At 44.8% G+C, this 24332-nt stretch overlaps 2 protein-coding genes across 3 annotated transcripts in view; one reads left to right on the top strand and one right to left on the bottom strand.

The window, feature by feature from the left end:
* Positions 1–5258: 5258 nt before the first annotated feature.
* Positions 5259–7543, bottom strand: LOC135400363 (uncharacterized). The gene has a single exon (XM_064632202.1). It carries the CDS (start codon positions 7393–7395, stop codon positions 5698–5700), a length of 1698 nt encoding a protein of 565 aa, XP_064488272.1. The 5' UTR covers positions 7396–7543; the 3' UTR covers positions 5259–5697.
* A 287-nt stretch (positions 7544–7830) lies between these two features.
* Positions 7831–24332, top strand: part of LOC135400366 (tafazzin-like) — a 29251-nt gene continuing 12749 nt past the window's right edge. The window contains exons 1-5 of one of the 2 annotated variants that reach the window (XM_064632210.1): positions 7831–8123; positions 12296–12349; positions 18932–19060; positions 20954–21211; positions 23981–24043. In XM_064632210.1, coding sequence (XP_064488280.1) covers positions 8009–8123; positions 12296–12349; positions 18932–19060; positions 20954–21211; positions 23981–24043 — 619 coding nt within the window. In that variant the 5' untranslated portion in view covers positions 7831–8008. The remainder of the gene's footprint in view (positions 8124–12295; positions 12350–18931; positions 19061–20953; positions 21212–23980; positions 24044–24332) is intronic. The other variant, XM_064632211.1, reaches the window with a different exon arrangement.

The raw sequence follows: 24332 nt of genomic DNA, 5'->3' as shown, positions 1-24332 counted from the left end.
GTTGCCATCCTATATGCTAAAAATGGGTTGACTACATAGGGTCAATGAAGAAGACGTAAGTTCTCTCATATGTCTGAGGTCGTCTTCTGTGTCCGTGTCTCCCGGTCTTCTTCGTGGATCTATACCAGCTAGCCTGCACCCTTTCCCTTGTTACATAGGGTCATCCCATGTCAAACGTCCCAGACATTGCGCGACCATCCACGATTTCTTCCAAATAAATTGCGGTTGATTGCTCACATGCAGCCAATGCTCTCCCGGCTTATTTGTGCCGCATTTTTTTTTTTTTTTCGCGCCGCGGCCGCCTCTTGAAGATTGCTATGTGACTTGAGGGACCTACCTGGTGAAAAAAAGAAAAAGAAAATCTAACAAATTATAGCTTTTTCGCAAATTCCAACCAAAGCTCTTCACAGTGAAGGCAAAGCATAACAGTTTCATGACAAGACCCGTTGATGGTTGATCAACTCTTTTTATCGAGAGTTCTGAGAAAACTGTAAAATATGGAGAAAGTTTGGATTTTTTACGGAACTCTGCAATATTTTTTTCGCTAGGCATAGAATGTGTTAAAAATATTTTTAGGAGCTCAGACGTGGAAGAATACGCAGAAAAAAAATATGAATTTCGGAAATGTTGCTTTTTACTACATATTCAGCCGACAATTGCACACTGAGGTGATAGTGATAAAAATATGAAACAACTTGCGTTTGATAGTACGCCACTGTTTTGCAAAGTTTCATCGAAACACGTTTTGTTTTGGCAGGGAAAAATATTTTTGAGCTTGACACTTGATCATCCCCGCACTCATCCGGCATTACCCCGCAAGGCTGCCCAAGACGCATCGCCGCGCTGCCGCCAAACACCTACTGGAGCGGTCCAACCCGATTTGCGTTCTTCAACGAAAAACAGAAGGAAAAAACAACTTATAGAAATTAATTCTCCAAGCTTGAGGTTCTCACGAGAACAGTCTACTGCGGCGACGCAGTTCAGGAGCACTGGACCTGGGGAGAGGGATGTACAGTGAGGAATGCAGTAACTTCTCTAATAGACCTCTCCCTGTCTGTAAACAAATGACGTCATAGTATTCGGCAGCGCCACCAATTTGGTAGAGTTGAACTACGTTCAAAGCTAGGGGGCGAACAATGTCGCGCCCGAAAGCCACGTTGTTGAGGGGATTCCGATGGTCCCTAAAAGGGACACGACTATCGGTTCTACTTTTCTTTCAATAGGAGGCAGCGAACACGTGCCCATTCGTGGAACCCAGCCCTCCCCTTCCAATTTGTCTCGATTTCAGTCTGTCTACTAACGTTATGATGACGTTTCTGGGGTAGAGGTCTGATGTGGTTACCGTGGGGGGCATCCCAATGAAGATTGGATGCTCGGATGTTTTCTGTAGGGGGTAGTTTTCTTGGACTACCCAATCCCAGAGCAAGAGGGTTAGCACACCCCCTCCCTTTCCTGTGCCACCATCATCCCTCCCCTCCCTCTTTCACCCTCCCTTGGGTGCATCGAGCCGCCACTACAGAGCATACTGACCGCAATTTCAACCTACATCATCTCACCCCACCTTCACAGTGCAGGACAAAAGTTTTACGAAACACGCTTCAGCGCATCCTTCCTCAGAGTGACACACGCTAGCAGCGAACGATACCGTACGGACTTCCTGTAAGTCCGTACGGTCCGGTGGCTTATCCAGAATCCCAAGCATGGGGAGGTGTTTGGAAAAATTGAGGAGGGGGGGTCATTATTGTAGATACGTCATTACAGCCAAACATATCATTGCCGTCATATGTGTCTAAAGCTAAAATCGCAAGGACACCCGCTGCACACAGGTGAAAAAGTTAGGGGGTTGTGACCAAGGGCGGATCTAGGATTTTCCCGAGGGGGTCCGCTATGGACAAGTGCCACGTGAATGCTGGGATTTGTCCACTTAACCCTATCTTCAAGTCTGGAATTGGTGGGGGGAGGTCCGGACCCCTGGATCCCCCCCCCCCCCCCCCCCGTAGATCCGCGCCTGGTTGTGACTGAACAATTGGGGGTGTTAGAGGGGTGTATATGGGATCTGGATAAATCAGTACAGTCCCATTCGTTGCTATAGTATGTCGAGGAAGGAATGTTCCGGAGTTTGGTCCGTAAATTTTTGTCCAGCACGCTCCTTCGGCGACACTGGCGGGCTGTTGAACAACCATTACCTGCTCGAGCGATGTCGGACAGAACGCTTATCACTGACTCTGCGGTGTAAGGCAATAAAGGGTTTCTAATAAACGGGGAAAGCACGCACCGAAGAATACAATAACAGAAGCGAAAACGAAAACTGTCCAAGTGAAGTCATTCAATATAAGGAGCCAGCTCAGGGGGTCGGTCTCGCCTCCGATCAAGGTCAGACTCGTGGTCGCCGAAGTACGTCGATCCCCTAGCCGCTCCGGTGCTCCATGCATACTGCGCGTTCACAGAACTGGCCGCGTTCTCATGAGAGCCTGAAGCTGAAGTTAATTTGTACATACTAGAGTTTGTTAATTTGGCAATGCAAATTGGTTGGGCCCTCTCCAGTGCGTGTTTGGAAGCAGCGGTTTTGGTTTAGGTCTGCCTATTCCAGCGGCGGCGACGCGTCCTGGGGTGAAGCAGTCTTGCGGGGCGATGCCAGATGAGTACGGGGGCCGGTCAAGTTAGAATTTTTTTCGTTACCAAAACAAAAAGTGTTTCGATGCAACATTGTAAAATAAATGTCGAATGTCTATCAAATTCAATTTGTCTCATATTTTTATTAGGACCACCTGATAATTTTTCTATAATTCTTAGGACCTTTTCTCACTGTGCAGTTGACGGCTAAATGCGGCAAAAAGCAATATTTCCGAAATTCACGATTTTTTCGATTTTTTTCATTTATTCTTCCAAGTCGGCGTGCCTCAAAATATTTTTGACACGTTCTATGCCTCCTAGACAGCAGCACTAAACAGTTCAAATAGTATTAAAAAAATTCAAGAGTCTCGATCAAAAGTGTCGATCAACCTTCAACGGGTTTGGCACGAAAGTATTGTGCTTTGCCTTCGCTCAGAAGAGATGTGATTGGAATTTGCGAAAAGTAATTTTGTTCTTCTTTCTTTTTCACCAGGTAGATCTGTTCCATAGGAATCTTGAAGAGCTAGGCGGCAACGGCGCGAAAGAAATTTTTTTGTGTGTGTCAAAAATAAGTCAGGAGAGCATTTGCTGCATGCATGGGCGTTCCCAGGATATAAAGGAGGGGAACCGTGCCCCCCAAAACCACCGTCCGTGGTCATGGCGACGGACGTTGCGGACTGTGCGGGTGTTCACATGCTTTTTTTTTTTTTTTTACATTTGACAAAATCGCAAGTAACCTTGGAGGTCCAGGGGGGCCGTCCCCCTTGCCCCCCTTCTCGGTACGCCTATGACTGCATGGGAACAATCAACTCGATTTTTACCTGGTAAAATTGCCCTCACTAAAACGTCTGCCGGAATGAACACTAGCTTTACTACAGTTCGTTTGACTCCGAGATTCTCCCGAATTTTGCCTTCTGGAAGTTTTCCCGAATCCGCATGGATTTTAGGGCACATATTGATTCCTCCGATTTCTACCCCCCTAATTGGGAAAAATATTGCCCGAAAACTTCAGGCTATTCGGGGAAATCGGGTTTTCCCCGAACTGATCTGAAACTGATTCGTGAGGGAAGAATCGGGCGGAAGCGGGCTTAGCCCGAAAAATTCAGACTCTGTAACTATAGGTTGACTGTCGCGACTGTCACCTGGGTATACTAATTAGAAAATTATAAATATTTAAAAAATCAATATAAATTAATTAATAATAATTAATTAAATATTAAATTAAATAATAGTAATCAATTAAATATTAAATTAAATAATAGTAATCAATTAAATATTAAATTAAATAATAATAATTAAAAATTAATAAAATTGTCAAATTAATATTTTCCTTTGAGTGATTCGACGTTCGTCCACGGAAGAGCGGTCCAGCAACACTGTGCTTCACCTCTGTATTCTCCACCAGGGGTGCACCAACAATCCATCCATTCTTCGAGTGCGCCTTTCTGTTGGGTCCATTCTACCGGTGGCGAGTACTTCACAACGAAATCGAGGAAGCAGATGACTTGTCATCCTTGTCACACGAAGAGGTTACCAAGCGCGTGTCCGAAACACAGCCAAAGGCCCGCGCGAAACTACCTGTGACGCATATGCAGGGTGCAGGAGGCCGGAGAGGTCGCCTTCGGGAGTTTCAGTTTCGATATAAGCTTCTCGGCTCTTTTGGCAACTAACGAGTTCCCGACAGCCGAACCAACTTTGTTTCTCATGTCTGAGGAATGTGCCGAACTTATTTACACAGTCACTATAAGGATTTCGAATTGTCCCCTCTAAAAGCGAGCTAGCTAAAAACAATGACTACCTTCAATCCCACATATGTGCGTGACAATTAATCTCCAAAATGATTAATTAATTTCAAGTAATTAGACGTCTGCTCATCTTGTACTGAACACCGACTCCGCCGTATAGCTCACCTGCGGAAACGGTCCCCCAAGGCTTTTTAATACGATACAGTATTATTGTGGTAGCTTGACTTTCTGTACGATGACAGCGGAAACTAACTTGTGGCGCGGAGCGGCGATAGATCGCGCCGAGTACCCCATTCGAGCAGCCTATGCGCGGCGCAGCAGGGCGCGGAGCATCGCTGTGTGGTACACTGGTACACAAATGTAGTGTGTCACTGAGCATATAGCTACACTAGAGTCACTAAATAAGCTTATTTAGGGGCTCGAAGCTACACTTTTGTGAGCGCGTCGCGAGCTGTGCATGGGAGTCAAGATGGCGGAAATTCGTAGCAGACGACGCGGTTGTCTTCCCCCTATGCAGAGGGAGCTACAATTAATGCACCCTAGTTCAATGACCATTGGTGTACTGTCAATAATCATTCAATGTTGCCCGTGCGAAGGGGATATAAGACTGATGACTGCCTCTCTCCAATGAGACATTTCTTCTCCTTCTTTCACTAACAAGCTGTACGATTCAATTCTACACCCAGCACAATGCCTAACTACCCAGTAAACTGAGAGAGCGTGAACCCAGATTTAAATATTTTCAATTGAGTGCAGCATTATTTAACATGGGTGCTCTGTACTTTTTCGTTCTGTTGTTGTCAGTTACTGAATGGGGGTCAGTACTTGACAAGCTGTCAAAAGCGAACTGTTTTTCTGCTGTCCTCCTTCATCCAAACAGGCAACAACAAACTATGTAACTATAAATATCCCTTGAATATATTTAGGATACATCAAAACCGGATGGCGGGATGGCATCTATATTTTGTAAAGGTCATTTCGAAGATTCCTAAAGGACTGAGTAACATTGTACATTACAAGAGGGCCCGTGTACGTGACACCAATCGGTGCTTTCATATTTCTTGCGGCACACAACCTCTGCTGAGAAAACTTTTGCCACTGAGTATCTTCCATATTTTCCAGAGTGGTGGTGTATACCCACGTCCATAAGTGCTACATCCTATACAATGATGCAAGATTTTAAACGGGAAAGCAGGAGATGTTGGGACGCTCGCTGCTCTTGTTGACATCACGCTCCACCACGTGAAAGCAGCACAAGGAGTGCCTCATATAGAAAGTGTTCATCGCGGAATGCCTACCACGCAGAATGTACGTATGTCCTAAATAGGATCCTCAAAAATCAATGCGACACAAGTGTCCTGGTGCCGCAACTTCCGAGACCGTACCTCCGAAGAACCTCGACTAAAAATTCGAACCGTTGCACTCGGTTTCTCAACCGATGCTGGGGATTCTGGACGTGGTCGACAAAGTAAGCAGACGGCTTGTGCGGAACGTGAATGAGCCAGACATCCGGAAGGACGTAAAACGTGTAGCCCGCTGCAAAGAGTTCCGTCACGTGCGTGATCTTGTTCATGCCGTACCCTGAAAACCGCTCGTCAAACATGGGCAGCTGAACAGTGTTCTTCAGCACGACGTACGGCTCGTACTTGTCGCTGAACGACGAAACCTGGTACGGTCGATCCGTGCGGTACCACTTCCAGTAGTCGGTCATGCGATGAGAGTCGGGGGTTACGTCCTGGCGGAACGGCTGAACAAAGGGATCCTGGCGGTGCAGCAGCTGCATGAGCTCGTCCTTGCTCTGCGGAACGCCGTCGGATTTTTGCGGCGTGTCAATGTACTCGAACGCTGGCACAACAAAGGCCGTCTTGTCTGCACCGGAGAGGGAACGCGTGGCAAGAAGAAAGTGCTTGTGGAAGTCTGGAGAGGGCTGGAAGTCTGCGTCAGCCAGGAGGAGGAACTCGCAATTGGTTTGGCGAATGGCGAGGTTCCGAAGAGCGTTTATGGGGTAATCTCCGTAGGCGGCCGACTCGTACGCCAACGTAACGTGGCTGTCGGGGTGTAGCTTGAGAATTTGAAGCTTCTTCTGTATGTACAGTTTCTGCCAGTCGTCGTCTGGCTGACCAGGTTTGATGGGTACGTGCACCACTAGAGACACTGGTCCTTCCCAATGCTGTAAGGTATGCTGCAAAACTGGAAGCCTGTCCATGGAAAGCTGCGTCACAAGAGCAACGTCCTTCGTGAGGTGCCGCTTACGCGCAGACGGCTTTGCCTTGCCGAGTACGAGTTCGTGGCGTATCTTCGGCTTTAAACGCGTGTCTTTCATGACGTCGGGACACTCTACAACAAAATTTTCGTGTCCACAATAATTGTCCTGCTCTGTGATGGGTGTCAAGACAACATCTGTGAAGTGAATTGTGCCAGCATAGCCGTAGCAGCTGAGCATGACTGTGGCTGTGAAAATTGTGCAGCTCGGCTTCGACACGGTGTAGAGGCCATCTCTTTGCGTCAGTGTACTGGTGCTCGGAGAGAAGCTCACACTGTGGAATTCCTCGGAGCCGTCACTCAGCTTAACGAGGACCAAGGCCCCAAGGAACGAGTCAGCTGCCTGTGACTCGAGCTGTTCCGCGGAAGCGCGAACGCTGAGACGAAAGCTGCGTAGCAGGAGATTCCGTCTGAATGATACATGTTGGTAGACAGCTCGCACTGTGGTGGGCTTGCAGGTTATGGAAAATGCAGTCGAACATAAGGCCCACGGCTCGTTAAAGCACTGCACGTCACTCTTGACCGTAGCCTGGTCCTGCCACCAGCCATGCAACGCAATTTCATCCTTTGGTGTGAAGTCGCGAGAAAGTACGTTGAGTGGGCGACGTCCTTGCTTGCAGGAACTTGTGTTGTTGCTGGTACCTTTTTCAGAGCCGGATTTCAATACGCCAATTGACCACCATTGAAGGAAAACGTAAATTAGCACTGATGACAGCACGGAATACACGGTAATCCCAACGAAAGCTATCCGTATCACGGAACGTAACGTTCTCATCTTCCGTCATTTGTCCGGTATGATAGTGCGGGTCGCGGCAAAGTGACACTGCAACTTAACCGCCATTATACGCGAATATATGCCATTTATTCGATGAATACATGCAGAGTGAAACGAAAGATAATTTTCTTCTTTCAACAATCCGACACCGAAAGGCTCGTGCTTTGGCTTTGGCATCGGCTTTGGCTTGCAGGAGATAGTTGCCATGTTGCCATGCCGTCTACCTCCAACTGTAAAATCTTCAAAACTTCTTACGCCACAGGAACTAAAACATAGTTATGTACACATACTGTTTATTTCGTGATTTTTTACAAACCAGTATATTGATATACTGTAACCTGATCTACATTATCCAGTTTTCTCCATTCTTTTCGCAATAGAGGGCGACACATTTGGAAAGTCATGTGGAAAGGGAGTGATGTATTTGGCGAAAGGGCGAAAGCTGGCGAAAGTGCGAAACGGCTCTGTCTATCTATCGGATCATGTATCGGACCACGAGTTTGGTTATGGCGTGTTTCTGCAGTCTGCTATTGCGATATTGCGAGTGAACATGTATCTGGCACGAGCACTGCGGTAATCGGAACGGCGTATTTAGTAAGTTATTGGAAAAGAGATGCCGCTTGACGTTCAGTGGCCTCTTCCGAACCTCAATCAGCCGAGCAAACTATGGCAGCTCGGAAGTTCGTTCGTTGTACCTGCTGTCGGAGCCCTCGCCAAATTGTTTCATGGTAAGTAAACAAATAACTACTTGATGCGTTACTACACAACATAGAAGCTGTGGGCGATTCAGACGACACGTGAATTTGGTCTTCAATCGCAGAGGTCTCAAACATGAAAGTGTATCATAGGCTAATAGGTGGTACGAAACACTCAACATTATTTGCGAAAACTACTTCCCTGGCTGAGTAATATTATCTGACGGCATGGGAGCATAGTGTATGTACTACCTGTCGTCCTTGTGGTTCGTTCACCTTGTACGTTCGAGGTTGAATTGCTCACTACTGCCTGCTAAAGCCTGCGGTATAGAAGCGTACCGATGAAGGTCGGATGCGTGAGTGATACGGTATATGCTGTATTGCACAATACTTATACTGCTTGTTAACTCAAATCAGGAGATGTGTATCACCCCAAGAAGTAGTAATCTGTACCTTCTTTCCACTGTATTACTCGGCGGTCACCCATATATAGCCTCAGGTAAAATTATTTCTCAAGGCTGTCACCTTCGTGTGGTATAGAATATGTATTTTCTATTTTAGTTTCCCAGACGCTTTCATAAGTCGTTGACGTCAGTATCAACCGGCTTCTCAATGCTTTAAATCAGATCTGGCAACTTCACCATTACCTTTTCGTGATTTGTGTCTAGGATTAGAGAGGGGTTCGGACAGAACTTTCATTCCAGTGGGGTGGTGTGACACCCACCTGATATGGCTAGTGCTACATGTACTTTTGTCGTGTCAGAAATTTTTTTAAGATGACGTGTGTTGTGCTGCGAAGGTCTTTCGCATTGGAGACCTTCATCTTGCTGAGCAGCGAAACATCGCTTGTGGCCAGACAGGGCACCACGGTTAACGAGAAATCTTGTCCAGATTCACAGCCATGATTCTTGTAACTATGGGCACAGTTTGCACGGTATGCTCTCTCCACATTAGTCACATACAGCATTTGTGGCCAGCTCGGGAATAGCAGGCATTAGCATGGCTCACGAAAACATGCCGTTGGAAAGGGCTGTCAAGCTCAGGGCTGTGTTTTTAGGAAAACCTTTTTCCTTTTTCTACATAGCCATTGAGATTCGAAGCCTGAGCCCTATTGACAAAAAATCCTGCTGAGAAAGGTCTCGGACTGACTCGGGCACCGTTGCTCTATTTGGTACTCTGATCTTGCTTACACGTTAAGCCTCTTACACGACCAGCTACAGGCGACCTTCGACTTATCAACCCGTATTTCCGTATTTTACGAGTCCCCTCAATTTATGACCAGCAACTCGTTGGACGAGATGTCTCTCATGCGCTTTTCCATCGTCTTTATGCACTCTCAATTTCTGGACGGTGGACGCGTTTTAGGGAAGTGAACCTGGAGCGCCCCGAAGGTTCTTTCAACCTCTATTCAGGAAGAGAATAGGCTCAATCAGGGGCTTAGCAAGACACAGTGTTCCCACGACGATCCGGGGCAATCAGACTATGTATGAAAAGTGCCCCAGGTTTCTCTGGCAAGAGCGGTAAAAAATATTGCCCTTCTCTGTTCTGAAGTTAACACAAGAAGATGAGCAAGGCTGTCAGCTGGGAATAAGCAATATTACTGTCTCGAAAGAAAACAACGGACAGCAATTCTGAACTCCACGAGACGATCGGTTATGTTGCTGTGAAGTGCCACTGATTTATTTTCATTACGGAAGACAGGGATTTTGTATTTTCAATTTAAAATTAACATTTAACCCGAACAAGACAGTTCGTGTATTTTAGAGAATGTGGCTTCCATGAGGTTTCGTAAAAGTTTTGTTTCTACATAATCCCTCAATTTATTAACAATTTCTGATAGGTTTGTGCTATTCATAAATCAGCAGTTGGTAGTATATATATGCGTGTTGGTAGTAGCGCAGTTGTTTATCACCTTGACTGCAGAAGGAATTGTTTGTTTGAAATAAATACCTTGTGGGCGCTCTCTCCGACTGTTGTTGCCGATGTCTCTCAGTGGATGTGAGGGAAGATGTTTCCCTTTAATCGCTTGTGGATGGTGAATCCACAAGCAATTAATGATGCAAAGCTAATTGCAAAACAAGTTTATCTTATTTGTGCTAATATTTCTTCAGAGAATAATGGATTCAATCTTTCTTTTGGTAACTGAAATCTATTCACTTAAATTTTGCAGTGGTGGAAAAGTAACTTGCCTGCATCTAAAACCCATGCACTGCACATTCTTAAACACTGTATTTATTTTAAATACCTTCCAGAAATAGCTAACACTCTAGGCCAAGGTGACGTTCACATCCCTATACAAAGTACCTATCTAGCTGCTTGGACCAGAGTGCCAGCTCAAACATTATTTATCAGAAATAAATTCAGGCAGCAGATTCACATCATTCTTGAAACAGGTTGTAAGTGCACGTTCTAGTGTTTTCTGAATGCATTTGCATTTCTGCAGTGACATTGGGCTTGCTTCATTTCCCCACGTTGGTAGAAGAGTAGCAGTCAGTACTGACGTGACGTGTTCCAAAAATCTCGCTTTCCATTTGAAGATACAGGTGTACTGAGTATCTCTGGCACAATGGCTATTGTTGCCGCGATGCGATATCGGATGAAATGTCATGCTATTATCAGACATGTGGTTACACTGCAAAAGGTTTACGTGTACTGGTGAAAAACCTGCTAGTGCCACGTGGGTTGTGGTCGGGTTACAGGAATGCCCACTAAATAGTCAGCATTGCTAAGTGTATGTTTCAAAATACACTGTTCCACTATTTCAAACTCTTCATGTGGATTTAGTTTATACTTAAGTGTGGACTAATGGTCCTTCCTAGCTATGGTCTAGGGACCATATTTGATGCAGATAAGAAAGACTAAGAAGGCCAAGGGCTATAGTATGAGTAAGAAGATAAGACAAGGCGTATATGTAATGCTTGCTGTCGCAATAGCTCCATTGCAGAAGGAAGTGCAAAGCTTACTTGGCCAAGTTCCAATGGAATCTCAAGCTTAAAGAAACAGTTGAGACCGAAGCCAAAGTTTAGGAAATGTTGTCACACGCTTCCTTGCTTAGAGTACCACACAAAATATTTCAGTGTCAGGGTGTCAGGGTCAATATATCAGGGTGTCTCTGCTGGCATGAAATCATTGTCAGTGACTAATGGGATTTCTTCTGTCATGCAATCAAGCCTCCAGTTTGCGACAAAACTTGCTGGTTATGGTTTTACTGTATCTCAAAACTGTCCTCAGTCACATGCCCGTGTGACAGCTCCTAAGATGTGGCAACTCGTGCTTACGAAACCATAAACCGTTTGTATATCTTGTTTGTCCCAATAACCACTTGGCTGTGGTGGACAAAATTTTTCATATGACATCTGCGTGTAACTGACAGTGGAATACATGAATAATGTTCTGCTGGTATCCTCCTAATTAGCCTCTAGTTAAGGGTTTGTCGTTGTTTCCTTGGTTTTGGATGCACTCGAATACACATAAACCCAAAATGTTAAGTTACTGTACTTTGCAGCATGTTTTCGCAGCATCTTGTTTGGAAGATCCTGTGTGCTACGCATGTATTAGTGCAATAATGATTTCACTAGTATGCATCTGATTGGAATTTGTTGCTTTTGTGTGTTGCTACATTGAAAGGAATAGCAGGAGTCTTTTCCAATGACCACTACTCAATGTGTTGTGACAAAAAAATTGAGCTGTTAGCGTATGCATAACCCCTAGCCATGAAAACGTCTGCATGTCAGATGCAGGGTAGGGTTTTGCATTCTAAAGGGAGGAAACGAAAAGTCGGTAACTTTTGTCAGTGTCCCAAATTTATTTTGCACATAATGGCATATAAAGACTATCAAGCACCAAAAATATCTGTCGGCTTGCACAAGTGAATCTGTTCATACATTGCAGATCATGCTACCTTCCCAAAGCCATGTAACACATGCACATTAACGGCGGTCTCTCTCACCGCATTCTTGGGATTGAAATTTCATGCAGCTCTTTTATGTGAGAGCATGATTATGTATTTTGTCGTCTCCGTGCCCAGATATATTCAGGGTGGCATCCTCGAGATAAACGTATGCTTTGCATCATCACGTTTATTTATGTGTACTGTAAGACATCATGTTTGCAGCCATACATAACCATTGCAAAGGACTTTGGTGCAGTGAGGCAATGTGTAACTTTACCTCCCTTTCCATATTGCTTGCTCCCCCGCTGGATAGAGCCTCGATGTCTTAAGCGGGCGAGGACCTCTGGCAGGGCATTGCCCAGACCAGGTGAGCCCCCCCCCCCCCCCCCCCCCCCCCCCCAGACAGAACTCAAAGGTCCCCTTTTGAGTTTCACTGCATGCAGATGACTTGCTCTTGACACATTCACAGCATGCATCATGTTGTGTGCTTGTTCTTGCATGCAAATGTTTCCCATTGTGCTGTTGCTTACAATGTGTCATAAGTGTGCAAGGGGTCTCCTTAAGGGTTGTGTTTTGCATCATCTAAGCTTCCGTAGAAGCTGAATTTTCCCTGACTTTCAGATGCAGCTAATTAAATATTCAGAATAAATTGGTGTTATAGTATAGCATTGACATAGTGAACTTGTATAGAGTTTACGCCGTGACGTCTCTCCTCTCCAGAGGGCACTAGCTTCGACAAGGTGAAACCGTCGCCATGATATAGGTTTCCCTAAGACTGGATACAGTTTATTTTTTTCGCTCGTTGACACTATTTACGGGACTGTTAGCGTTGAAAACCAGGAAATTATGTGGATTATGGTACAAATAATATTTGCACAGTACGATAACTTTCAAACACCAACTGTACAGTGAATGCAATGTGGGTGAGGGCCTGGACAGTCAAAACCTGAGGGCCTGCATTATCCAACAAATCCGCTAGCGGCAATGGCGCTCTCTTGCGGATGACACCATGTGAGGGAGCCCTACATACAGAATGTGTGGATGTAGTCCTAATCTGACCCACAGTCCCAACTAAGCGGCTCTGGGCACCCACACATTCTTGTTCTCTATCGCAAAGATGGTGAACAAACTGTTGTAGTGAATTACTTACTAATTTACTTATCAATTTACTAATGACTTTTAATTCAGTTATCAATTTATCAAAATGGTGTGGCGGAGACAAATATTCGGCACAAGCCTGGAAAAAAAAAAGAAGAAAGAATCGATTGTGTGAACGTTGGATCTGTACTATTACGCACGTGGAAGAGAAGAGCAGGGTCTGTTCCGCAGAGGATATTTCTATATTCCTCAGAGGATATTTCTCGAACGTCCTATATATATATAGGGCGTTCGAGATTTCTGAAGCAGCTGTGTCCAGCACCATGACAGAAAGTACGGACAAGCGGAAGATGAGATTTTTGGGTGTAGCTGTCGCACACTGAACATTCCTGTGTGCATATGAAAGAGGGAAGCAATCATGCTATAGTATGAGTACTTGCATGCATGCCGAGTCAGGTAGTTGTGTTTAATTTGAACGTTCTATAGGTTATGTGTGGTAGAAGCCATTTAATGGTCCGATCAACTTCACTACAAAGAAGTTCCTCATGCGCTCTCGAAGTCACTGTGATGAATTGAACAAGCAGCACGTCGGGATGTGTCATCATGTCACCACGAGGCTTTTGTAATGGACCTGACAGCTGTTGCCATGCAGGAAAAGCAGCAGCTTGCAGCATTTTGATGTCGTAACCGATTTTCTTGGAGGCGACTCAAAAAAGTTTGGCCACCTTCACTACGTTCGTAAACATTTTACAGGAGTGCAGCTTCCCTGTGGAAACGTACACAACGTGGTGCAGCACGTGCTGGAGTTGTGAGGTCGTACCCACATAGAACCTGTTTATTTTAGAGGAACTTGGTCAGCAATTTGCCCAAATTTGTCCAAATTTGAAACAGTTACCTGGTTGATAGTTGTGTTAGTTGGTTGGTGCTGAGGTAGGTAGTATGCATCCTGGGCCGACTTCAGGGGTAACTGTGCCGACATTCTTCAGGAAAGTCTGCCGGAAAAGCTCAGACAACACGGCCAGTGGTAGGATTTGAACCTACCACCTCCCAGTGTTCAGCACAACCTTGGCTACCACCAAGGAGTATTGACGCCTTAACCCGCTCAGCTACGCCACTGGTATTAGCTAGGCTGTGGATGGCTACCTATGCCATAATGTTTACCTCCTTCCGATATTCCCCGTTCTACTGACTAATGCCGAGGGTTCTTTGTTTTCTTGTTAAACGTGATTTTTCGTGATAGATCTCCCCTGAACAAGTTTTAACAAGAATTAAGGTAAAACCCGAAATCCGTGCGGTCCTTCAATTTGTCGTGCTTGGTAAACTGTCGGAAAAGTGAATCATGATATATCAGCAAAGAGAGCTGTTTGTGACAACCCTTTTGTCCTCCTTTTATAATCCCCTCCTGCAGGAGAAAAAAAGACGAGCTTTTATGGAGCTCGGACAAGTGTCATTCACTGGCCCAGTTCCGAACGGAAAGATAAAAATTCTTGTTTCCCGTCCGTAGTGTCGCAGCAGTAGCTTGTTTCACATGCCTTTCGTTTCGCCCAAAAATTCCCCAATGGCATATCAAATAGAGATTGTGGTGTCCGATTTCTAGTGTGTGAATGGCACCTGATCCCCCCCCCCCCCCCCCCCCCCCCCCCCGCACGCACACACACACAATTTGAAAAATCATAAAACCCGAAAATGAAGAACCCTACTAATGCCTTCGATTCAGCATCCAAATCGTGTTCGTGTCTTTAAAGGCCTAATTACGTCATTTCTTTTGACAACTGCGTAATCTTTCTTTCATTCATTACTTCGTAACTCCGCGTACTTGAAGAATTTAAGCTTCGAGACATTTGCGTCTGAGGAACTATAACTGTGCAATTGTATTTTGTACACATCTTGTCAGATCATAATTCAGTGTGATAGGCATTTGCATGCACATGCTGCTAGAACATCTGGCAGCAGCACGTACACACCTCTGCCTAGAACAAAGTTCAGGCAAGAGCTATATGTCACGGGAGCCTAACAATTGGTTTCATTCATGCTTTGTAGTTCAAGTTACTGTAACTTTCTCCTCTCATCCTACACCAGCATATAGCTTTACCTACGCCTCCAATCTCGTTTGTCGACATTCATATGTCGTGTGACTCCATGGTCTACAGTAGCCAAGTGAGACTGCAGCACGTTTTCTGACACTGGATGAAAGAACATTTTGCTGTTGTTCTATCGGAAACGTGGAATCCGCCATTTGCATTTTTGACAATTGGTTTTTCAGGACTGCATCGTGAAGAAAGCAGCCAAACACACACACACACACACACACATACAGACAAGAGGACACAGCAGGACAGTACAACTGCTACCTCGCATCTAAGTTTAATTCACAGCACACAAGGCTACATTTACATGGGGTGGGGGTCGCAAAAAAATGGTAGGTCATCGTGGGTCATCATCCGTGTCGTAAAGAAAAAAATTTGAGGGGGGGGGGGGCGGTGTTGGGGAGTGTTACAGGGGCTGGGATGAAGCACTGCTGACAGAGGCCAATGTGACAGTTACGTTAGTGTCAGACCCACAAATACCGTGGAGTCCAATGACCAAGGAAACCTATCCGAAGTTACAATACCAGTGTATGTGTGAGCGTGACTCAGTGTGACACAGCAGCTTAGCAGTGGAATCCAGAGAGCACTGTCAGGGACTTGACCTCTGTTTGTTGACCTCAACTCTTTTTGTTGAGTGCAGCACGGTTACTACCTACAGGTCCGAAGGAAAAAAGTGAACATGTGTTTGGTATAATTCCCGTTACGGAGCACGTAGGCGTGTCCACAGGCTTCTTGTCACGCGCAAGGCGTACCAGTGGCAATGAATAAGAGTAAGAAATATGGTCGGTGAAGAAAGGGTGGGGCACTAAAAAAGTATCGGCACCGATTTAAAACAGTATCGCAATCCACACGATATATAAATAAAGTATAAATAATATAAATAATAATAATAATATATAATAATAATAAATAACATATAAAAATAAGCTGCAAAATCCAGAGAGAGAGAAAATGTTTTTTTTTTCTTTGTACTGAGGAAGTGTCACCTATTGGTAGTACACATAGCAGTGCTCTCGCACACGTGCTCTTAGTGCATCTCTCGCATTGCAGTTTCTGTTATATTTGACACTGCTTCTAGTTGGTAATAGGCTCACATTGCTTGCTTGTTAAATTGCACCAGGAAAGGTTCAAGTGGTTTGGAGCATTTGCTAACGGTGCACTGTCAACATGACAACACTAGTAGTGTATAAATGTGTTGGTTCCTACATTAGTAATACTGATAATGCTTCACCTCTAATTTATGGTGGTGAGCTAATTTATCGTCATCATCACTAATTTAGGTAGTCTACTCAAACTCGCAGTGTGTTCACAAACATACTCTTTGTGCAGGCTCTTCTTGGCAGTCAATGTAATTGGTGCGATCAAACTTTTCATGCAGTATGCCCCTTCCCAAGCATTAACAACGTTCCTGAAAACTAATGGTGGTTGTATGAGATTTCACACTGTGCTTAGTGGCGAAACCTTGTCTGCACCTCTGGGTCAGTGCAAGTGTACCCCTTCTAGTCAAGTCCCCCCCACACATTTAGGTATGCAAACAATGGTATCCCAACACACCCATGGAAAATCTGTTAAATAATGTTTGTCATTGTCATGTTGGAATTAAAAGTAGTTAAAATTAAAAGATTAATACAAAAATGAGCCAACGAATGTATGTGGCCCTGCTTTTTTTACATTTGTGTTACGATGCAGACATACAAAGGGGTTCGACAGCGTAGCAGGAACGGTCTTGTCTCCCTTCAACACTGCCAGCAATGATAAATGTTGAACATTTATGGACAAAACCCTTTCGTCAAAACCTAGTACTTGTTGTAGGACACACACGTATACATGATGCTGTCACCCGACATGGCAGCACACTGCTTCATGTTCATAACACACAGTTTCAAGAACACACTCTACATCTACACTAGAAACTGGTATGGCAAGGATACGTACGGGCACGTTTTTACAAATTGATGTTTATGGCTACGTTTATGCATGGCCAGCCCAAAACTGAGTGGGGCCCCAGTGCTATCTCTTCAAGTTCTTTTTTTAGGTCATCCATTAAGGAATCGTCGTGCATGATAGCCATAAACATTTTCATATACAAGGTTGGCATTTCTCCTTCCTGCTCTAGACGAGGAAAATAATCGCATCCTTTCGCGTTCCCTGTGGCACCACTAGGGGGCATGGTCGGCTCCTGGTGACATGACAGAAGGGGTTTATCTTTCTCTCCGGGGACATGGCGAGCCCTGTGCGAGCACATGCTTTTTGTTTTGGCTGTGGTATGGTACTGTTACGTAACACATATGGAAAAGCGTCCGTTATTGGGAGAGGTGGGGTGACGCAAAGAGCTCCCACACCGGGTGACACCACCGCACGTTCCATAACCTCCGGTATATTTTATATACAGCTCGCGACTTATGGGGATACATCATCAAATTTCTTTTGGGAATGTCCAATTTACAAAAAGACATTTGGCGGATGTTTCTGCGGCATTTTTTCGGCAAATGGAGAAACCCAGAGAGACAGTCTGTAAACGATGACAGTTTGTCATAAGTTGTGCCAAATAAATAGGAATGACAAATACTTGCATCCATGTAAACCTGTATTTCGAGCTCTAACTGTAGACGTCACTACGGGCATCTCTGTCAGCGAGAGACAGGTCACGCGCTTACGACTTCCACTGGGGGAGTGGCCATAGCTCCTCTCACATCGGAGCTTGACGCGTACGTGTGTGTATTGTCAAGCGTGGCACGCGGAAAAAGAATTATTTCTCCCTCAGTACTCTGGCACGCAGTACAATGCGTGCATGATGTAATGAAAAAACATCCGTGAAAGCCTTAAGGCTCTATAAGGCTTGTGAATCTTTTCAAGAAGGGCATGCTGGAGACTCCTCCTTTTGAGTGAAAACTGGATTTCATCATCTCTGTTGCCTGTGCTCATTAGAATGTCTTCTGCGTCTACTCCTTCTTGTTCTGGTTCGTGGTTTAACATTCCTGGCATCTCTTTGAGGATACTGCAGTGATAAGGCGGAACAGGGACTAAGAGGAGCATAGGGCAGTGCTCTGCACTTTAATATTTAGAGCCTGAAGTTTTCGGGAAATATTTTATCTACGTAAATTCAGGGAGTAAAAATCGGGTAAATAAACATGTGCTCTGTACTCATGCAAATTCGGGTGGAAAAACTTGCAGCACGCTAAATTCGGAGCGAAATCAAGCTCAGTTACTCAAACTAACTGAACTGGTTCGGTGCAAATGGTGATGTAACTGCGTTTGCTGCCAAACAAGTTAGTGTGCTTTCCTACAGACTTCTCGTTGAGGGCAATTTGCCGGGTAAAAATCGGGTTTCACCCTAAAGAGGCAACCTTCAATTCGGGGTGCAAATTCGGAGAAGAATTGGGTTAAACCCAAAAACTTCGAGCTCTTTTTATATTCCACCGTGCGTTATATTCTCAAGGAAATGCTATGTGCATCGTGTCTACACTACCACTCTGCTCTTTTGGAGATTGAACGACTCTTGTATTGCTGTACAGATAGATCTGATTCTACGTTCTAGACAGGCTTCTGTATCGCATAACAGGTGAAATGTTGTGCCTAAAGCGTTGTGCCCCTTGCACCGTGTACTTTGTATTTCTGTCTTCTGAGGAAAAGGGAAACAGAAAAATGATGGTTGCTTGTGCATGCTGTCCTTGAGCTTAAATGCGCAGCAGGTTCTCCGACAAGAATTTTGAGATTTTAATACTGTCTTAATTTGATCCAGTGCTTCTTTTTTGTTTCACTAGGATGGTTCCATACAGTGAACGTGTACAACAAGGAAGTTCTACTGAATGCCATCGACAACCGGCCTAAGGACGTACCTCTAATCACTGTGTGCAACCACCATTCTTGCCTGGACGATCCTTTCTTGTGGGGTACGTTAAATCTGTGTTAATGTGATTACTATGATTACTCTTGAATGCGTAATATTTCTTAATGGGCTACACATAAATTTATAAGTATACGATACGGTGTAATTTGTAGCATCTCTTGTTCCCATTAAATGGCACACTAACCAATCCAGGTCAAGCAGGATTTATTTTGTCTTCTTAAGTTAGTTCAGTGGCTCCTTCAATACTTGGTATGTAATGAAATGTTTGAGATTTTTCCAGACAGTGACAGCTTTCCAGTTTTCTAAATTCCAGTTTGATGTGGTTAGTTTGGGGCGATTGGAATGAAACGCCGCTGCATACATATGCATACATGCTGACAGCTATTTTTGGCAGAACTCTCATTCGTCAAGATAAATAGAAATGAGTGACGCAAGTCTCTGAGAAAATGCTGTTTTCAGAGAAGCACGCATCCCAGCCTTGCACTGTGATCCAGGTCAGGAGCGTTGAATCACCCGTTGCTTCATTTTTCTTCCTGCCGGTTGTCACTCTCATTCTGAAGGAAAAGTGTGCATATGAGGAAGGAGGTGGCCCCATAACTGCCTTCCTCGGAGAAAGTGGGTCGCATTGCATGCTTTTCTTAGGTAACCAGAATGCTTTTCTTAGGTAACCGGGAAGGGAAGGAAATTGCTTGCTTAATCTGCAAGGAAAGGTGTCGTTTAATTCTATTGTTGTCTGCCCTTTGTCCAGATGATTGTTTTGGGTTGCACATGTTTTGTCACTGTGCATTTTGCTTGTTGTGCATACACAGTGTCGCACTCTAGTGCAGTAGGCTTGCCCTTGCAGCAGATATCAACATTTTTCTGGAGTACAGTCTGCCGCATCCTATCAAAATTCAGAAGATGTGGCATTTGAAGACAATCCATCATGCTTTTTGTTACACGCTGAAAGCAGGAATATTTATATAATGATATAGTATATATTATAGTATATTATATAGTATATATACTATATACACTATATATATATATATTATGGTATATATAATATAGTAATATTTATGTACCACCCTGTGGTAGCTCGCGTGGAATTTTGGTTAGGGTAATCGCCTTGCATGTCGAGAACGGGAGATGACACGGGTTCGAATCCTGGCACCGGCTGTGCTGTCCCAGGTTTTCCCTGGGTTTGCCAGCATACTTTCCAGAAGAATGTCTGCAGTTTCCCCCTGAAGTTGGCCCAGGACGCATACTTAACCCCCTCTGTCCCCCACACCTTCCTGCTGTCCTCTCTCCGTCTGTTAATGTCTGTATGTCGCTTAGAGCCACAGTTGCTTTGTGGGCGCTAACGTGAAAAAAAGATTGAGGTGTTGACAGTGGGACTGCTTATGCTCACTGTGTTCGTGAAGGCTGCTGATTCTGTCATTTTCTATAATGCATTGATGATTGGATGTTCTGATTGAGTGGGTGAGCAGTGCTGTAGGGGTAGTAATTTTCGTACGGACCTCATTTTTGCAAATTTTGTGCAAACTGTATTCACATCACAATACAGACACAAGAATGACTGTACAAAGAGAAACTGGGCACTGAGCTAAATGCCGGCTATACTTGCCTGGAGCTTTAGAAAGGACCACAAATTCCAACCCTCTGAATTTGAAGGCGAAACAAAGAAAACAAAGGCTGCTGTTCAGTTGCTGTATTTTCCGTTCGCTTTTTCTGTCAACTCTGTATGTGCGTAATACCCGGAAGAACACAGTGGTGCAGCCGCAATGTACATTTACCACAAAATGTTTCCCACGGTGATCCTGTCCAAATTCACAAATTAATAAAGTCGCAAGGTTAACTGCTTTTACACTACATACTGTGAGCACGACTCTTGTGACATCTCCAACAAAAACACTGTGTCCCAGCACGTGTAGCATTGGCACACTCTCCTTGGCAGGAATGCTGGAATGGCGACACATAGTCCATCAGACCTGCATGCGGTGGAGTGTGGCTGCGCATGACATCTGCTTCACAAACGAGTGGCACTCTCGCTTCTTTGGCATGGGCAAGACCGTGCCAGTGTGCAGAGGGGAAGGAGTGTTTCAGAGGGGGATGGACTACTGCGTGGATCTTCTCAACCGGGGCATGTGGGTGCACATCTTTCCCGAGGGGAAGGTCAACATGGTTACTCAAGAGTTCTTGCGGCTCAAATGGGGTAAGATACCTCTCGTTATTGCGGCTATGCTGCGCATCTCATTGACCACGCCCTCCACGCGTGATACAGTGTCGTGGTACACATGTGACTAGTTGAAGTTAGCAAATGGCCTCCAGTGTGCTGATGTGTTTGTGATGTATAGCCGACTGGAAGATGATGGGTGTTTGGCGCTACAGGCACAAAAAATGTTCATCTTATGGCGAATTCGGGTGGTCATTTCGGGCAAAGTTTTTTTTGCCAGATCCCGAGCAGTCATGTTCGCTTGGTCAGAGCGAAGCAATCTCGCATGTTCGCGTGGCGCTTTCCAAGCGCCTGGAATTTGCTAGCTAGCACTTTCTTAGCCTGGTCTGCGAACAACCGAGCAGCTGGTTGCCCAACTATATCCGATGTCGTCACATCCGCTTTGCAAGGATGGCGAGTGCCCTCATTGGCAGCACGTCGAAGTTCACGTGGTTTAGCAGACGACGGAACCCGAAGATGGGCGACCGCGATCCAAAGCATCTAAAATCGCTAGATTCCTGGCATTCCAGGCGGGGATGGGGACCCAGGCGTCTACAAGGGCCCGCCCGACCCAAGGCCCGACGGTTGCTAGCATCAGGAGACGTGGAAAGGGGGCCCTGGCAGGGCTCATCCGGAGTCATCCTCCTGGGCCCGTGATTTCTCCCGGCGGCCCTGCGCGCGGCGATGGAACCCCCGCGCTGTGAATCTAGACCCCCCCCCCCCCCCCCAATTTTTTCTATCCCATATAGCTGTAATGATGACCCCTCCCCCAATTCTTTGATACCCCCATGTTTACAATTCGAAACTATATATGCAGGGTGCGTCACGTAAGACAGACAAGAATTTTTATAAAAAAAAAAAAATCTATGAAAGCAGCATAGATGTTGTTCTTGCAGTTGAGTTCTACGGCCAGGTGTGACATCCTCTGGAAGAGCGTATGTAACTACCAGATGACTAATTACCTGAAATACATTAATTAAACTTTTAATTAGGGAATTTCGGGCAAAAGCCAGATAGCAGATTGACAGGCTATCCTCGTTGAACGCCATTCCACGTTTAGAAAATCCTGATGCACGCACGTGCTCTAAAATATCCACCCCCGAATTTTTGGTATGCGAATGAGCCGAAAAAGCTTCCCTGTAAGCGTTCCCTGTCGCCGCGGTTTCGGCTAATTCATCATTTCGGCTATCAAAATTCGGGGATGGATATTTTAACGCACTTGCGGGTTTTAGGATTTGTTAAACGTGAAATGGCTCGCAGCTAGGATAGTCTTTCAATCTGCCATCTCGCTTTTGCCCGAAATCCCCCAATTAAACAGTTCATTAATTAATTTTAGGTAATTAGTCATCTTGTAGTTACAAACTTTCTTCGAGAAGATGTCCGCCTGGCAGTAGAACTCAACTGCAAAAACAGCATCTGTGCTGCTCTCATAGCTTTTTTTTTAATAAAAATTCTGGTCAGTCTTATATTTATAATTAAATAAAGTACTAAGCCCGCGGACGATCACCCGAAACGCATGAGACGCGGACAGATCGAGTGACTCGCGCCAATGTTGCCACGTTCGTTGACAGCAAGCGTTCGCGCGCGAATGTCAGTAGCCGGCAGATTCCGGCATACAGTCTCCGAGGTCACACGCGCGCCGAGCGCGCGCGCGCGCGTCGTCAAATGGTCGGAAAAACGTTGCGGCGCGCGTAGCTTCCTGCTGTTCCACGTCTCTCGTGCCCGTTCGGGACGGCTGTACCGTCCCGCGGCCGAAACAACGCCCAGCGCCAAGCAACATGGTAGCAATTTAGATAGTTCTGAAAAGAATGGAGTAAGCAGAATTGCCGATGAATTGCCGATGAATCGCCGAACGTAACGGAACTGCCGCTCTTTTCTACTACTTCGACGCGGAAACGAAAATGGTTCTCACGTGAGGACTTGTGACAGCGTCACATTAGGTGAAGCAGTACTTTAATCCATGTGCAGGTTTGCATTACCATGCAGCCTTGAATTAGCATTCCATTCAATGCAGGTTTCGATTGTCATAGAGCTTTTAACACTGTCATCATTTTGTCGCAGACAGTGTTATTACTGAGTTTGGAAGCTGTTTTCTTTTTACATTTGTGATGTATAACAAGCCTGATAAAGCCGATTTTTACCTGTATCATATCATATTCCAGAAATGTTACACCCGAATTCACCCGAATTGGATGCTGCAGTTGTCTACCTGATTTTTAACCCCCCAAATTTGGCTAAAAATATTTCCCTAAAAAACCTCAGACCCTAAATATATTTGTCTGTCATGCATATTTCTGACTTCTGAACTGAGAGACAGAATTTTGTAGTGCTAGACAGTTTCCCAAACGTTATATTTATGTGTATATATTTATTTCACCAACAACCTTTGGAAAATCATTAACGTATGTTTGTCCTCCAAAATTTTTTTGTAAGAGGTCCTTCAGAAGCATTTTAAGGCTTGGATTTCTTTTCTTCGGTCTAAAAAAGGAATTTTTTGTACAGGTGAAAGGGAGTCTAGAACGAGTTAAAATGCAGGTTAATTGGTGATAGTGATCGAGAATGTGTTTGTGATCGTCTGTGTTTTCCTTGTCTCGGGGGTTCAGTCAGATTTCAAAATCTAGAACTGTTTGACGGGTACATGAAAACCTCCAGCGTGTAGCAATAAACATATACCTATGTGCTACATACTGGATTCTGCAAAGATTTTCAACCTATAAAAATTTCCAACCTACAACTTGGATCTCTGTTTTTTTGTTTTTTACCTTTTAGGAGTTGGGAGGCTGATCGCCGAGAGCAAGATGTGTCCCATTGTCGTTCCTTTCTGGCATGTTGGTGAGTCTGTGCAAATAGGCAGCTTAAAATTACAAACTGATTATATAAGTATAGGATATAATTATACAATACAAAGTGAGTAGTAATAATTAGAATAGTTCCGTAACTGATGCAGATATGAAGTGAATTGTCGTGCAACTCAGCTGAATGCATATATAGCATGCGCTTGGATATACAGGGTGTAGCTAAAAACTGTATATTTTATATATTACTGTATATTTTAAGTAATGTTTTTATCCTGTTGTGCTGCCCGTGTGGCCTACGTATTTTAATAAATATACAGGGTGTT

This window comes from Ornithodoros turicata, chromosome 7 (genome assembly GCF_037126465.1).
Source record: "Ornithodoros turicata isolate Travis chromosome 7, ASM3712646v1, whole genome shotgun sequence".
Classification (NCBI taxonomy): Eukaryota; Metazoa; Arthropoda; class Arachnida; order Ixodida; family Argasidae; genus Ornithodoros; species Ornithodoros turicata.
The sequence above is the reverse complement of the archived record's forward strand: the minus strand, read 5'-3'. Positions and strand labels throughout refer to the sequence as shown.